Source organism: Apodemus sylvaticus, chromosome 7, assembly GCF_947179515.1.
Source record: "Apodemus sylvaticus chromosome 7, mApoSyl1.1, whole genome shotgun sequence".
NCBI classification, from domain to species: Eukaryota; Metazoa; Chordata; class Mammalia; order Rodentia; family Muridae; genus Apodemus; species Apodemus sylvaticus.
The window spans coordinates 10013424-10031708 of NC_067478.1; the positions used below are offsets into that span (position 1 = coordinate 10013424).

At 39.7% G+C, this 18285-nt stretch overlaps 1 protein-coding gene across 4 annotated transcripts in view; it reads right to left on the reverse strand.

Moving 5' to 3' along the window:
- Positions 1 to 18285, reverse strand: part of Clasp2 (cytoplasmic linker associated protein 2) — a 181953-nt gene that overhangs the window by 25627 nt on the left and 138041 nt on the right. For all 4 annotated transcript variants that reach the window (XM_052187084.1, XM_052187085.1, XM_052187087.1 and 1 more), the window contains 3 exons: positions 9517 to 9680; positions 6983 to 7061; positions 2754 to 2897 (listed from right to left, as the gene is read on the reverse strand). In XM_052187084.1, the coding sequence (XP_052043044.1) occupies positions 2754 to 2897; positions 6983 to 7061; positions 9517 to 9680 (387 nt within the window). The remainder of the gene's footprint in view (positions 1 to 2753; positions 2898 to 6982; positions 7062 to 9516; positions 9681 to 18285) is intronic.

Consider the following 18285-nt stretch of genomic DNA (forward strand, 5'->3'; position numbering starts at 1 on the left):
CTTTCTTTTTGGAAGGATAAAACCCCTCTCAACTACCATTTATTTTTTAAAGTTAAGAAGGGACTATGAAAGTGTAACATAACAAACATTGCAGGGTTATTCCATCAACATATATTACTGTTTTAGGTTTCCCTATGAATGATCATAAAGGATAGTAACTTAATGCTAAAATTAAACTTTCTCAATATGTGAAGAATACACAGGCAGCAGACAACACAGGGGTAAAGATAGGAATGGGAGGAGGGAGAAATTAACAAAACCCAATTACATGTGATAATGTCATATGGAGACATGTTACTTTATAAGATAATTAAATAAAACCAGCAGAAAGGAAAAATGGGGAAAAAAGGCTAACCAATGAAACAAAACAGAGCATGATTGTACTGTGTAGTCCTGAAGGCTTTGAGTCTGTGACCCTCCCACCTCTGCTCCTTAAGTATTAGCAAGATCTAGTCTTTTCTTAAACAGCTAATCTGAAAAGTCTACAGTTAATCTCAAGATAAGGTTATTCAGGCATTTTTGCGGAATCTAAAGTAAAATCAAATAATTTAGAGTACAGTATGCAATGATGCACAGGCACAGGACCATGTCCAGTGCGCACACCTTGTTCTGACTTTCTGATCTCATCTATGGAAACCTGTGTTCTATGTTTAGAGTCTGAATATGCGACAGTAGAGTAGTTAAAGCGAGCTGCATTCAGATAACACGACACTACTCAACAGTCTCCTGGTATGCATGTCTGATCCCTGGGAACTAGGATTCCAGCCATTAGTGAGCTGTCATGTGTGTCTTCTACGAGAGCAGCAAGTACTCCTGAGTGCTGCAGCACCTCTCCAGTCCTGCTGCTTCCTTCTTACTGTTGGAGACTGGGCCTTTGTACATAGCCTGGCTGTCCTGGAACTCACTATGTAGACCAGGCTGGCCTCGAATCCATAGCAACCTGCCCACCTCTGGCTCCCGAGAGCTGGATTAAAGGTACGGGCCACCATTTATGGTCTCTGCTTTCTTCCATATTCTCAACTACAAATTTCTGTTTGCTTCAGGTTTGCGTTGCTCTTTTTGACTCACTGTCTTTTGATGGTTGATTAGATAACTGACTTAAAATGTTTCCTTTTATTACAAGCTCTGAATTAGTTGCTTTCATAGAGTATGTGACTGAAAAATGCGACTTAAGGATAGAAGGGTTTATTTTGGCTCACAACTCAAGGGTACAGTTTATTCTCAGTTAACTGGAAGCACCAGGCAGTTGCTCACACAGCATCACCAGGGTGCAGTTTTCTTTGTTGTCTTTTATCCTTTGAAAAGAGGACTCACTCTGTAGTACTGGCTGGTCTGAAACACACTAAGTAGGCCTGCCTCTATCTTCTGAGCTGTTGGGATTAAAGGTGTGCACCAGCCTAGCTTCTTATTCACCGTGGCTATATTATAGCTAGTATTTCCTATTGACTCAAAAATATATAATTTGTGCTAGGGAAATGACTGTACTGATAAAGTACATAAGAAATCTGGCATGGTAGCACATGCTTGCAATCTGGGTGCTGGAAAGGTGGCAGATTCCAGAGCACTGCCAGGGCTCGCAGGCCAGCTCATCTTTCCTTACTCACCATGGCTGTCACATGGATGGCTTTGTCTGCACATACGTCCACGTGCCCTGAGTTCTCTTCAAGATGCAGCTTCTGCTGTATCTCTAAGTTTTATTATACTGTCTTCAATTTTATTCACTTTAGTGTATTTTTTGTTTTGTGGTACATACATGTGCTTGTGTCCAAGTGTGCAGCCGTGAATGTATATGTACATGTGCTGAAGTGTTTCCACATGTGAGGCCAAAGGTCAGGCTAGTTTTCAACTCAGTGATCTGCCTGCCTCAGCCTCTCAAGTGCTGGGGTTAAAGGTGGCACCATTATCCCCAAGTTCCTTTTAGCTTTTGAGATCATCCATCACTGAACTAGAAGCTCAATGACTAGGAAAGATGAGCTGGCCAGCGAGCTCTGGCAGTGCTCTGGAATCTGCCACCTTTCCAGCACCCACATTACAAGCATGTGCTACCATGCCAGATTTCTTATGTTCTTTATAAATGCAGTCATTTCCCTAGCACAAACAAATTACATATTTTTGAGTCAATAGAAAATACTAGCCATAAGCCCTTGGCAGAAATGTTAAAAATATTAACATATATATTAACGATTAACATATACTAAACAAGACATGTTTAAAAGCTCAGTCAAGCTAGGATGATGGTATGTGGCAGAATTCTTGATACCTGGGAGGTTGAGGCAGGAAGACCAGGACTTCAATTTCATTTGCTAGAGTGAGTTCCAGGCTAGCCTAGGACATGTTAAGACTGTCTCAAAACACCATAACTCAAGGAAATGAAAATCAAGACAGATAATTAACTCTAATACAAAACTCAAGGAAATTAAAATCAAGACAGACAATTAACTCTAATACAAAACTCAAGGACATGAAAATCAATGCAGACATTAACTCTAAGAATAGAACTTCTTTAAGAAAGGAGGCAATAGCAAATCACTTGGTACAGGAGTGAGAACTTGGAAAGCAAAACAAAACAAAAGGTGAGTCTCCACATAGGCAAGCATTGATTGTAAAGTATTGCAGGGACAGCTGGAAAGGATGTGAACAAGACATAGGGAAAGCCAAGTCCTCACTGATGGTGAAGGATAAACATGCTTGTAGCTAACAGAAGATTAGTTTAAAAAATACCTAAAATATTTCTCCATCCCACTCAAACAAACCTTTCTAACATCAGAGCTTTTGGGCTCTGTCGTCCAAGTGATGACCCGAGACACTGCCAGGCGAGTTTCACTGGAATTTGTAAAATCTCTTGGGTCCATCTGCTTTGCCAGAGTTTCTATGTACTTAAGGATAGCCACCTTCACCTGTTGAGGAAAGCACAACAAAAGAGGAGCATGAGAAGGACGCTCGGGACACTAGGTAATATATCACAAAAAATTACCATTAGCTTTTGACAAGTGCAGCATCAGTAGTAACAAAAACCTCCAAGGAATGCTACAGCTGCCTACCCTGACAGGAAGTGAGGATTCCTGTTTTCATGAGCATTACAACTGTTAGCACTCCATTTCCAGAGGATGAACAAGTGCTAAAGATTTCCTTAACAAACTAGAAATCATCTCCTTGAGCCTGCTCTCAGAATGTAAGGATGGCCAGTCCCTACACCGTCACTTCTGTTTGGGGAAATACCAATGTGTTAGATGATAAAGTATGGAGTGACAAACCTGTAACCACAGTGGGTAACATGACTATCCTTTAGATCTAAGGCAAGGCCTCAAGCTCAGGCTGATCTCAGATGCAGTGTGCAGCTGAGAATGGCCCTGAGCTTCTTTAACTCTGCTGACTCTGCCTCCTGAGTCCTGCTTATAAGGTGATGGGTACAGAACCCAAGACCTGGTGCAGTCTGGCCAAGCACTCTACCACGGTGAGCTCCATCCCCAGTTCTTCCAACTCACTCTCTTAGGTAAAGTGCATGAAAAGCAGCTGCAGGGCTGGAAGTGGACCTGATTCTGAGGCATGTATGCTTCTTTCTAGGCTCAACCATTTTTAATTCTTCTCGTGAGCAATTATGAAATTTATGAAATTATAGCTCTTCTCTCCGGTATGTTAGTGGAAATAAACAGGCTGAGAATCATTGTTTTTGGTCACATAGACCAACATTCTACAGTTTCTAAATGATGGTTCTTTTAAGACTGGAGTTGTTTATTTAACTTTTTTTGTGTTTTCCAAGATACGGTTTCTTTGTGTAGTCCCAGCTGTCCTGGAACTTATTTTGCAGACTAGGCTAGCCTAGAACTTAGACATTTGCCTGCCTCGATTATCTTTATGGATTATTCTTATGTATATGAGCATTTGGCTCCATATCTGTGTACCATATGAATACCTGGTGCCCATGGAGACCAGAAGACAGTCAGATCCCTTAGAATTGTAGTTGTAGAGGCCATGTGGTCCTCTATGTTTAAAAGTTGTTATTACTATCATTATTTGCCTTACTGCAGATTAAATCTAATGTCAGCCAAGCACTCTGGCATAGGTACATCCACAGGACTTCAAATGACCTCTAAACTGTTCTCTTTTAACCTGTGAGACTATGGATGTCAGAGTCTCACTATGTAGCCCTGGAGCTTGGAACTCTGTGTAGGCCACACTGGTGTTGAACTCACAGAGATCCATTTGCCTCTGCTTCTGATGTGCTAGGATTAAAGGCATTTACAATCATGCAATGCAAGCACTGCAGATTTAAAAGGTTTCCACAAAAAGTGTTGTTAACTATAATAAGCAAGCAACCACAGAAACATATAACCATTCCATTTTAGTACGACATCTCATAAAGTCATGCAATCTATAACTAAATGGTGCAACTATACATTCCATTTCAAAGAACAAAACAATATAGTTGCAAAGATTTATGTAATACTTCGGCATTTGTCAAGCTGGAAAAAATATTCAGAAAAAAATCACATGCATTTCGCAAATACATGTTAATTTAATTCAAATTAAAATGACTCTGTATTGTTATTTAGTCTACTACTGCTATCTTCTTTCTTTAAAAAAGATTTACTTCTTTAACTAATTTGTAATTTTCTATTTACCACTACTATCAGTGGTTGGAGACAGGCTCTCTGTATGCAGTGCTAGCTCTTTTGGAGCAAGCTGGTCCCCGGCCTCTGCTCCTGAGTGCTGGAATTAAAGGTCCGTGCACACCACACTCAACAACCTGGTAAAAATCTATAGCATCTTATGTATGTGCTTCTATGTGAATGTGTGTCTGTGTGTGCGTGTGCGCCCACGTAGGCCAAAAGAGGAGGGCACTGGGTCCCTTGGAGCTAAAATTAACAGGTATTTTCAGGAGGCTCAGCTTGTTACTGGATGATCAGATCCAAGCTCTGGTAGGAATGTTTGTGAGGCGACTGCTCTGAACTACTGAGCTATCTTTTCATCTCTTTAACTTCTTATGGTTTAAAAAGTTTTTATCTACATGTATATGTGTGGGTCTGTGTGAATGTATGCCATGTATGTGCAGGTGCAGAAGAGGCCAACGGATCCCCTAAGCTGGAATTCAGGCTTTTGGGAACTTCCTGACGTGGTTGCTGGGAGACCAACCCCAGTCCCCTGAATTTAAGTGCTGAGACAGCTCTTTATCACTTCCACCTCGACTAAGTTCTTTATTATAAATCCTGTCAGCCACCTTCACGATGCTCTCACCTGGGCATGAAGTATGGCAGAAGTAGAACTTATTCCTGTTGTCTAGAAGTGTGACAAAGATGGCTCCCATAGCTTTGCTACTGACTGGACTTACACGCATGCACATTACAAACCAGCATCTGATTCCAGGTCCACAGGAAGCTTGCTTGTCTTTCACCTGCTTCCCACATCCCTATTTTTTCTCCCTCCTTGTCTTTTTCTTTAGGTCTTCAAGATCACTCTGCCCCTCCTCCTGCCTGTCTCTTTAGCCATGATTCACAGCTCAGGTATCCTGGGACTTTGTGTAGCCCATACTGACAACTACCTGATGATCTACCTGCCTCAGCACCTCATGGGGTGGATCACAAGCCTACACCACTCCATGTGACTTCCTTTTCTAAAGACTGCTTCAGGCTTCATTTACACAGGCATACAAAACACCTTCCCTTATATATTCAGTAGTTTCCGAATATCTACTATATAACTACATCAAATCCTTTACTACCATTTAGTTCATCAAGTATTAGAGGTAATAATGATAAAAATGTCTGTTTTATATTCCCAGAAATGTCTTGAATATAGTATGAGCTATAATATGTATTAATATTAAATAAAGCTTTATTCTATACCTCACTTTTCAAAAAAAAAAAAAAAAGGCAAAAAAACAAAAAACCCAGAGGGTCCTGCTTATATAGTGGCTCTGAGAAATAACCCTGTGTTGGGTGCCCATCAACCCTGTTAGAAACATTAATTGTGATTCAGAGGCATAACTGCATCCCAAGAAGTAAAGGGAAAATCAATTTTGAGGTGTGAGGCTTGCAGAGCACATTTACGCAGAACACTGCAGAAATGACAGGGCCTGTACCAGCAGTGTGCATCATGAATGACATCTTTGTAGGGTTCTGTGCATGCTAGACAAGCACTCTACCAATTAACCATATCCCGGATAGAAAGTATTTCTTGTCTAATGTTAATTTTTTTTAATCATAAAACAGAATCTATCTCCATTTCACATAAATAGCAAATGTGTCCAAATAGAATTGAGAAATACAGTCCTGATACAAACTTTATACTTGTTCTAGCCATTCCATATTACAGAAAATGTTATTATTCCAGGTAGGGAACCCAAACAGATTACACTGTATGTATGTCTATATGTATGTATACACATAGATATACATAAACACACACACACACACACACACACACACATATCTTACTAAAATAAGCACCTAGGCAATACTATGCTTTGCCCAAATAATTATCAGTCTCTAAAATCTACAATTAAGAGAAAAAAGACTTGGGAAATCACAAAGATAAGATTAAAGAAGATTTTACCAAGTAACTCTGTTTTACCAGCATAGGGTTAGATGGCCATATTTTTTGGTGCTTTTAAAAATGTGTTTACCCAGAGAGCTTTTCCCAAGGATGGGTCAAGCCTCTGTAGAACATTTGGAATCAAGTATGTGCATGTACAAAAGACTTAGGAAGGTTAGTACTGATGTCAATGCATAGGGCATTATCAGAAATGCTGCAAAGTTATGAAAAGAAATAAGGCAAGCTAAAATAAAAACCAAAGGGAAACCTTTGAGCTCCAAAGAGAGTGAAGCTGGTCCCGCAGTGCTGGTGCGACTATCTGAAAGTTTATAAAAACAAAGCCCACTGACCGAGCAGTTTCTTCTGTGACAAAAAGATAAACATTATCCTGACTTTATTAATAAAATATTTCAATTTGTTGTAGTATTTTCAGAAGAAATCAAAGTTTTACCTTCAAGCTTGGCGTTTGGGTCTGGTCAACTGTAAATCTCATTAGGATATTAAACTGAAGATCATTTGGAAAAGATTCTCTGAGAAAAGAACAGAAAAAAAAAAAGAACAAGAAAAAAAAAGAAAGTTAGAAACCAACCAGCCCACACCACATTAAGCTGCCAAGTGTGCATCTGAACAAGTTCTACAGCAGAAGACTCATGGCGCATGTGTGAACCGAGAGCTGGAGTGGCACACACAGCTCAGGAAGAAAGGCCTTTGAACTTACAGTCAGTAAAGAACCAGGAAGTAACACTAGGGAAGTGTATCTTGCTTGTCTCCAATATGTAGTTAATCAGAAAAATGTACTTAATAACAGTTCACACTTCTGGGGCTGGAGAGGGGCTCAGTGGTTAGAAGCATACAGACTGCTTCTTACAGTAAAACAGAGCCTGGTTTCTAGCACCTACGTGGGCAGCTCACAACCACCTCTAACTCCAGTTCCAAGGCCCCAATGTCCTCTTCTGGCCTCCTCAGGGACAGCTCACACATATATACACAAAATAGAAAATTAAAAAAAAAAAAAACCTTAGAAAAAATAAAAGGTCAGTATTTTCAGACATGTTTCTTCTCTTTCAGATCTGAATTTCAGTTGAGCATGCTGGTGCATACATTTAATCTCAACAGCCAGGAGGTAGAGGCAAGCAGATCTCTGTGAATTTGAGGCCAGACTGGTCTATGTAGAGAGTTCCAGGACAGCCAGAGTGACATCATAGTTAAGATTCTGTCCCAAAAAATCACTACCAACAAAATCTGAATTGCAGACTCATTTTAACCTGGTATCTGGGTGTGTGAACTAAGTCCCTTTACAATGAGCTCAAGGAGGTAGAAAGCCACCGTTGAGGGAAAACCTTCTGAAAGGTGGCTCCAGAGAGCTAATGGGATAAGAAAGCATTCTCTAACATTTAGGAATAGTGTTTAATTTCACACAAAATTAAACTTCAGTTCAACCCATACATACCTTTAAGTTAGGATCCTTTATCCAAAAGGTCAAGACATGATTGTACATTAAACTTCCTTCAGCTGGGCTGTGGTGGGACACACCTTTAGTCCCAGCATGTGGGAGGCAGAGAGGCAGGTGGACCTCTGTGAGTTCAGGGCCAGCCTGGTCTACAGAGTTCACAGCCAAGACTACATAGAGAAACCCTGTCTTGAAACAAACAAACACCCTTTTAAAGTTGTATTTATTTATCTGTGTGTCTGGACATGTGTGTGCTATGGTGCACTTGTGGGAGCTGGTTCTCTGCCTGTAAGTTGTGAAGAATCAAACCCAGGTTACAGGGCTTGAAGGCCAAAGCCTTTTATCAGATGCACCACTGGCCTTTGCTGTCTTTTGAGATAAGTTTTTATTACATTTCCCAAGGTTGCCTCAATGTCATAGCTTCAAACAATCTTTCCACCTCAGTGACTCAGCCAAAGGGACTATAGGGGATTGTCACTGTTCCTGGCTCTAATTACAACTTTTTTGCTTTGTCTTATTTCCTTTTTGAAAGAGGGTCTCAGCTGGGCGGTGGTGGCGCACACCTGTAATCCCATCACTCTGGGAAGCAGAGGCAGGCGGATTTCTGAGTTCGAGGCCAGCCTGGTCTATAGAGTGAGTTCCAGGACAGCCAAGACTATACAGAGAAACCCTGCCTTGAAAAAAAAAAAAAATCCAAAAAACCAAAATAAATAAATAAATGAAAGAAAGAAAGAGGGTCTCTTTAACCCAAGCTGTCCTTGAACTACTGATCCTTCTGACAGCCACATGCTGGACTATAGGTGAGTGGCACTATGCCTGCCCCATATACATGTTTAAACACACATTTAATTTAATTTTAAAAGAGATTTATTTATTTTATATATAGGGTATTTTGTTTGCATGTGTAGTTGCATATCAGAAGATAAAACTGGATCCCATCGTGCCTTATATTGATGAATTTTATACTTGATTCTAAGATTCTAAACAGCTGTGAGCTGCCATGCAGGTGCTGGGAACTGAACCGTGGAAGCGCAGCCAGGGTTGTTTTTGTTTTTTTGCCAGTGTTCTTAACAACTGAGCACATACTCTAGTTGCGTATTTTTATTTTTTATTTTATTTTATTTTTTTAAGATTTATTTATGAATACACTGTAGCTGTCATCAGACACACCAGAAGAGGGCATCAGATCCCCCTATAGATGGTTGTGAGCCACCATGTGGTTGCTGGGGATTGAACTCAGGACCTCTGGAAGAGCAGCCTGTGCTCTTAGTGGCTGAGCCATCTCTGCAGCACCTCTAACTGTATTGTATATTTATTGCTGTTGTTTTGAGACAGTCTGGTCTTCACCTCATCCCATAGTCGAGGATTGAACTCTGGATCCTCCAGCCTCTATCTCTCAAGTGCTGGGACCACATCAGTTTAAGACAAGCTAACAGCTTCAAGTACTCAAACCAGAATTAATAACACTTCAATAAAGGGATTAAATATTCACGACTAGCATCAGCTTAACTTGAAATACACGCAGAAAACATTACCTGGTAACATCAAGGGCTTTCTGAACTTTTGCCTGAACAGAACCAAGCAAATCAGCACCCATTTTTTTCAGCAGCTGTGTCAGCAGTACAAACAACCAATCCTGAAGATCATCTTTGTGGACTTGTATGAAATCTACTAGAGTCTCCAAGAACATGCTGAACACCTGTAGTTGATAACCGGAGAAGTGGGAAGAAGAAAGAGGAAATATTGACCTCTATGCTCAATTCAAAACAGAAATAGATGGGAAAAAGGAATCTGAGGCACAGCGATTGGCAGCCAAGCGGGAAACAAACCTCTGTCTTGCTTTTCACTGGACTCTGAGATACAAGAGTGCACCTGCGCTGTTACCAATGTCTGCAGAAGTCTGACAGCTATTAGCTAGTGCATGCAGCACCACTTGGTAAGGAAACTGCCCGTAATGGCTGGCACACCTAATATTCTCAACAATGCCACAGTTTAAGCTAGTTAAACTGAGACTCATTTCCTAAGAAATGGACAAGCTGCTATGTATATTTTTGAGGACACTCAGTCTTTTAAAAATAATACTGAGCAAATTAGAAAATTATAGTACTTATAGATATCAAAAAGTAGAAAAGTGTACTATAATGATATGCTGATTAGAAATCCTCAGGTTTCTCAAAATGACAAATTACATCAACTTTTTGGTATAGGATTTATTATTTATTAAAAATGCCCCCAAAATAATTTTAAATGCCTGAAGTAACAAAAAGTATTTATATAATGAAATTAATTGAGATAAAAGGATGTATTTAAAATTCAGTTAAATAAGAATTTTTAATTGTTTCTGTGCCAGTGAATTTTATTTTATATTTAGTTTCTTGAGACAGAGTTTCTGTGTATAGCTCTGGTTGTTCTGGAACTGGCTCTGTAGACCATGTTGGCCTCAAAGAACTCAGAAATCCTCCTGCCTCTGCCTCTTGAATGTTGGTATTAAAGGTGTGACCCTTATATTGATGAATTTTATACTTGATTCCAAGATTAAACATACCAGTATTATAGAAGGTGAGAACTAAAACTTAAGGGACCAATAAACTAATACTCATATGTGATTGTCTCATTAAAATATTCTGGAAAAGTAACCCTTGACAAAGTTTTGTTTCTTGTAAGAAATTAGTATTATACAGTAAAGATTTATTTTTAAGTAAAGGAAAATATTCTTAAGAGTCACTGTCATGCTAGACTGAGAGAAATCAAAATCAGAACAGGTGACTAAAACCATGCTATTTTTATTTGTTTTTATATAGTTTATTGTTATAGTCAATAATCTCCTAAGTAACAGCTAATTTGAAATTGTTTCATTCTCAATAAAATTTCTGGCATTTCCTTTATATAGCTGTAATGAACTCTAGTGTTTCCCACTTATGTTAGCAATGAAATTTCCTCTATGTAGAATTAGAACTAAGCTTTAACACTTGAAATTTGACTAAAAAGGAAAAAACAAAACAAAACAAAACACCTTAGTTATTTTCTTAAGATGCTGTGGAACCAGCGCCTGTAATGCCTCTGGAGCCCAGAGCTCTCTCTGCTGTCTACACAGCCACATCTGTGATGCAGAGGGCTAGAACTCCTGTTCTTCTCCCAACTAAATGCCACTGGGTGCTGGCTGAGGACTTTGTCTTAGACCTAGTCTGTGGCAATGATGTGGCTCTAACCTGCACTTGCTCTCCTTGGTTATCAGGCAGCACCCTACAGCTGGTTCTTATATTCCTCAACAAGGCCCCTGTTACAGAATTAGGTATCAGTGGGAGGTGACTACGTTTTTGGAGGGTGCTGAGCTTCAAGTGAGCTTGCTGGTCACTTCAAGTCAGCCACAGTAGCATTACAGAAACTAACACAGTACAAGTGGGGGTTTCTTTCTCGAGAAGCAGGTTTAAGAGTTCCCAACTACTTTTGGTGAATTGCTTTTACTCTTGTTTCAACTGTTTCCTAGTGTCCAAGGGGTCCAACTGTAAATTCTTCCTTATTAAAACCTGCCGTGAACATCTTTGTTTTTTTAGACAGGGTTTATTTTGTAGCCTTAGTTGTCCTGGAGCTCACGGTGTATACCAGCCTGGCCTTGAACACACAGAGATCTATTAGTCTTTGCTGAGATTAAAGGCTTGCACCACTACAACAGCAAAAAAAAAAAAAAAAAAAAAAAAAGAAAGAAAGAAAGAAAAGAAAGAAACTTAAAAAACTGGAAGGCCTAAGTCAGTTTTCAAATTTCCAGTTCCAAGTGTGTCAAAGGTCATTTGGCTTTGGCTGTGCTGTAGCCTTATGATTACTAGAGAGTTTCACCCTAGACTTACTTGCCTTTCACTGGAATCTGATTTGCCTCTACACTTCATGATATAACAACCCTCCCTAAGGAAGATCCAATTTTACTCCTTCCTAAGGCCAATCTTGTCTGTCTGTCTGTCTCTACATACACACACACATATACATATGTACGAGTGCTGTCTGCATGTGCATGCAATTGCCAACAGAGGGCATCAGATTCTTTTCAGGTGGTTGTAAGCCTCCATGTGGTTGCTGGGAATGGAAACTTTCCAGAAGAGCAGTCTATGTTCTTAACTGCTGCACCATCTCACCAGCCCTGTACCTTGTTCTTGAGGGGTCTTTGCCGCCTCTGCTCCCTACCTGATCCTCTGCTTATCCTGAGCTGTGAGGGCTTTTTCTTAAACACAGAATGACTGGGCTTTCTCTAAGTTGATGCTGCTTTTTTCTTTCTTTTCTGGTTTTTCGAGACAGGGTTTCTCTGTATAGCCCTGGTTGTCCTGGAACTCACTCTGTAGACCAGGCTGGCCTTGAACTAGAAATCTGCCTGCCTCTGCCTCCCAAGTGCTGGGATTTAAGGCGTGCACCATCACTGCCTGGCAACGCTGCTTTTTTCAATTTCTTCTTTCCTTCCTTTCTTGGCAGGAATTTCTCTTGTCTCCTTCATTCAGAACAGTTCTCTTTGGTCTTCCCAAAGTCTGTTTCCCAAACCACTGCTCTAGGGACAAAGCCCTTTGACCTCCAGACCTGACTATTCTATGTCCTGTATACTAGCATCACCAAAATCATTTCTGTAACAGGCTAGATAAAAAATGTCTGATGCTTTAAAAGCCATGGGTCTAGCAACTGAACAGCCTTGTCATTGTACCATGGTCGTAGACAAAATTAGTACAACTGTGTTTCAAAACACTCGTATTTACAAAACCATTGGCAGATTCAGCCTTAAGGCTGTCTGCCAATTCAAGCTTCTTTCTTACTATGACTGGAATGCCACTTTGAGAGAAACAGAATCATTACATAGTCCTAGTTAGTTCTGTACGGCTCCAAACTGGCCTTGAAACATCTGGCAAGGTAAACTCTGCCTCCCCTTTTATACATATCTCACAAACTCTGTTCCCTATTATTCCCTGGCCTTCCGCCCCTAAGTACATACAGCACGTGTCTTCCTACAAAGTTTGCTAAGGGCTGCTTGGGCTACTTTAGGTCAGAGCCACTCATCTTTCCTGCCTGAAACTGTTTTCTGGTTTATTTGAGACAGGGTTCTACTATATAGCCTTGGCTGACCTGAAACTCACCATGTAGATTTAAGTTGCCTTGAACTCAAAGAGATCCATCGGCCTCTGCCTCTGCTTCTCAAGTGTTGGAATTAAAGGCCTACGCCACAACCTATTTAGAACTTGTGATATGAAGCTGTGAATGGTACTACTTAAGCTTTTCTCAAATTATATTTATTATTCCACCCAGAAATTTATAATTATGTACATTTTATTCATTTTTGAGATAGGATCTTACTATGTGCTTCAGGATGGCTTGGAACTCATGATAATTTTGATTCAACCTAGTTAGTGTTGGGGGTCACAGGCATATATTGCTAGGCCCACCTCATGGATCTGTCATTTGTAAGAATGTTTACATTAGCACACATGTATATACTTGTATTTAAAGGCAAGAGGTCAACCTTCAGGATCATTTTTTATGTATGTGAGTACACTGTAACTGTCTTTAGACACACCAGAAGAGGGCATCAGATTACATTACAGACGGTTGTTAGTCAACCATGTGATTGCTGGGAATTGAACCCAGGACCTCTTAATTACTGAAGCATTTCCCCAGCCCTGGAATCATTTTTTATGTGCTACCCATTTTTGCACAGGGTCTCCGGACTGGAGCCTGCCTTTGCTTCTCCAGCATTTAAGGTTGCAACTGTTCCTCTCCATACTTAGCTTTTTAAAAATGTGGGTTTTGCGACTAAACTCAGGTCCTCACGCATGCACAACAAGAATTTACCAACTGAGCCAATTCTTTACCTCCAAGGGTCTTATTATGTAGCATAAGACAGCCTCAAATTCATGACAATCCTTCTGACTCAAAATAACACAATCTACATTCATACTTCTCCCAAGATCTTAACTGTTCTTTCCTTCCAGAAGACTTCTCTGAATGTCCCAGATAGAAATTTCTTTTGGTCAGATAAAATGTTAAGAAGTACAATTAAAATACAGAGATATGACTTACAGCCTACCACATGTAAAGCTATACTATTATTTGAAAAAAAGTATGAAATCCCAAAAGTGGCACTCACTGACTATATGTATGCATAGAACTATATGTATGCACAAATATCCATACATATATGCACAGCCATAGTCATAATATATTAAAAGGATACAAAGCCTTTCCTCTACAACAGAGAATTCATTTCAGAAGTCAATCAATATTCTTTCCTTTCTTCACCAATGAATAAAGGAGAAATGTATATGTTAATATTCTAGAAGGAATAAAAATTATATTTCACAAGATGAAGTTTAGAATAAATGGTCCATAACCACTGTTTACTTTTATGGAATGATATTAATGATACTGAACATCAGAGAGCATATTGGGGTAGTAGGTTTTTTTTTTTAAATAATCTTGAAAATTGGAAATTATTTTAAGCCTCCAATAGATAATTTGATACTTCACAAGTGGAATTATTCAGGAAAGAAACACATATCTGGGCTGTTACAACTGAGGCGGCCTCTTTCTATGGAAGCCTGCTTTATTTTAGGTGTGCCAGCCATCAAATGTGAAACAGAAGAACATAATCAAATTAGATCAATTAGTAGATTAAAAGCACATCTCCAAACAGAATGACAGCCTGCATAACTGCGAATAGCATTTCGTGGATTGCAAAGGGTCCAACACTGCACGGACTCTTCAGGAGAGAAAAACAGAGAAAATGGGTTAATTCCACAGTCATGCAGTAAAGTTAGCTTTTCAACAAATATTGAACCAACTTACTCTCTATTGAGAGTTCCAACACAGGGGACAGCATGCAAAAAGGAAAAAAGAAAAAAAAGAAAAACACACAAATTAGTCGCCATCAATGCAAAGTTCCTGTATGGGAGAGAAAAACACTGAAGAAAATAAAAGTAACAACAAATGTTTTTCAAAGTTTTCTGAAAAAACTCAAAATGGTTTTTAAAACAAGAGATACATGTATAACATAGGAGAAAGGCACAGGATTTCTCTGCATGTTTCATTCATTGCATTGTCAAGAAAATTTAAAAGGGGAGAGGAGTTCCTTTTTTTTTTTGTTGCCTCCAAATCTTTCTTATTTATTTACTTGTTTGTTTGACAAAGTCTCATTATGTAGCCCTGGCTGTCCTAGAAGTCACCATGTAGACCAGGCAGTCCTCAAACTCTCAGAGATCGGTCTGCCTCGGCCTTAGAGGTGCCAGGATTAAAGGCCTGGACTACCACACATAACCCATTACAAATAATTTTTTCTTGCACAATCCACTATCTTTGTGGATTAACTTTTAGAAAAAAAGGTTAACCGAACCTCATTTCCATTTATCAACAGTGTCAAAATTTGGTTCCATATCTAAACTGTTTTCTCATTTTCTCCCTGCACCTTCAAAAATGGCATGACTTCTGTGAAGTCTTATACTGTAAAGTAAAAGCAAAGATTCCCATCACACTTTACCTTCCGTGGGTAAGAGTGTTACCATCTCCTGCTCTATGACTTCTGAGCAGCTTGCTCCCTGATCTGGCTACAGTGCTTATCAGAAGACCAGAGATGATGACCTAACAATACTCAACTGGGCCCTGGTACCAAAGCAATCCGAGGCTCAAGGGCCCAATTCTAAAACAGTTGCCAGTTCACGCAGCTGAATGGAGATGTACTTTTTTTTTTTAAATTAAGGAATTCCTTTGTGAATGTCAAATGCTGAAACCACACCTTTAAGTAAGTTTCAGTACACGGTATCACACATATTAGGGAGTAGGGAGGCATAAAATGGATTCATAGCAGTAAAAACGAAAACTTGGTGCTCAGAGAGTAGTTCACTATGAGGAGCTGAGTTCTGATCCCAGCACTCACATGACGAGCTGGGGTCTTGCTTGTACTATGATCCCTCTGCTCTCGGGAGGAGACAGGGAACCTTCAGGACTTATTGGCTAACAGTCTAGCTGAAATATGTAGGAAGAGGCTCTGCTTTAAAGACATAAGGTGTACACAAATGGGGACACCAGACACCCTCTTATGGCATCTCTGCAGGAACAGAGCCATATTTACCTGTACATAAGAAAACACACAAGCAAATACACCTGTACATAAGACACACACATAAACACAAACACACCTGTACACAAGTACACACACACACAGACACATACACACATACACACACACACAGACACACACACACACACACACACACACACACACACACAAGGAAAATATGAGCATAAACAACACATACAAACTTTCCACTCACAAAAATAGAATTGGAATGGCAGTCTCTAAAAATATTTAAATTCTTACATTTGATGTTCTAAAACTTCTTTGATAAGAAACACAGAAGAGATCTAATCTAAAAACTTTACATATTTTAACTGAATCATCATCAAAATCTTATATAAGTTGGATTCTATTATAAGCCTTTGTACAGATTAGGAAACTAAGGCAGACATTGCTAAAAAGTACTGCATATAGAATTGGGAGACACACCACTATCCATACTTGCTATTACTGTGTTGTAAGTGATACACTTGGTGTCTTATGGTCTATATCCTTGCCATACACATGTCACAGTAAGATCACTTATCCTCACGCTGTAGCTCTCTATATTTTCAGATTTCATTATTGGAAGAGTCAACCGAATGTAGACTGAAAATATTTCAGGGAAGAAACTGCCTTTTTATTCAACACGTACATACTTATTTTTTCTTTAATCACCCTTAAACAAAAAGATCTTCAGTATCTTCAGATTATCCTGGAACCCATCCATTAAAGATACTTGGTGGTGGTGGTGGGGTGATACATGAAATAACAAGGTGAATTTATCAAACTACAGACAGACATCAAGTGATCTCCACTCACAAACTATACTAACCTCTCTGGGCTCCAGGGAAAGTCCTGCTTCCACTTCAGCTACACTGAGGAAAGGGTCTTTTTTAAAACCCTTCCTTTCTGGGATGTCTCTAAGCACACTAGAGGACACCTGCCATCTTGGCTGGTCACAAAACCTTTGTCTAAACATATTAAGTGAAATGCTCTGGGCGCTGAAATAAAGGGTCCTAGCTGGCCCTGCTCAGTTTCTGTTGGAGTCAACAAGTTGTCTCATTCAAGTCAGATAAAGGCTTCAACAACCTGCACCCCTCTTGTGTCTAATGCTCATAGACAGACTGAAACATTGATCTAAACCTAAAAACCACATGGGGCAATTTGCCACCCATGCCATGACAAATGGTATCTCTTATGCCATTTTTGGGGATTTTACACAATTTCTATCCTGTGACCTTACAAAAAACTGAGTAATAGCTAAAACATTTCAATCCAGAATGGTCATTTAACTCAGACTTAAGGAAGAGGTATCATTATGTAGAACCATAAGCATGTGGCTCAGGAAGGGACAAGTACTCTTCTGCACGGTACTTTTAAAGACATGAAGAAAACTGCACAGCAGAGTTAGGAAAGCAAGTAAGATTCCAACCAATAGTAAAGAGGTGTGTGGTTAATCTAGATTGTCTCCTTGGTCACACATGGAACCTCAGTAACTGGGCATACCTGGGAGAGACTTTTCTTGACTGGATTATTTGAGGTCAGAGGACCTGTCCTAAGTCTAGGCCATACCTTCTGGTGGCAGCCTATATAAATCGACACAGTAGAAAGAAACTCTCTCTTTGCCCGCTTGCCCTCTCTCCCCCTGGCAAGTCGATCTATCCTACTGCTTTCCTTCATTTCTTCAGGATCCAACACAGACTAAGACCAGCTGAGACACCCAGCCTCCAGGACTGAACAAGTTCCACATTCTTGGCCTTCCTGTCAGAGACAGCTACTGATGGACTAGCTGGATTACAGCTGGTAAACCACTCTAACAAATCCCGTTTTACCACAGAATCATTCTATCAGTTCTGTTCCTCTAAAGAACCTGACTAATACAGGGAATATAAACCAAATGACAGGATGGGTCATTTGACTGGACATTTCTTAAGGATTTTAAGATGGTTAGGCACATTATATCAGATAATTTAGGTATAGAAGATGTGTTTACGTGTTTAAGTGGGTGTACCCACAAGTGATAAAGATGATTGTACCTTGAATTAGCAGTGAGAATGGAGAGACATTCAGAGGCAGAATTAAAAGGAGTGGTATTGTTACAGGAATGCAAATTCCTAAGTTGATTAATCAAATGGTGGCAGCCTCACACAGGAGGAAGAATGGCAAAGGCTAAAGACAGAGCCAGACACCTTCATCTTAGAATTCTGCATCCGTGTGAATGCAA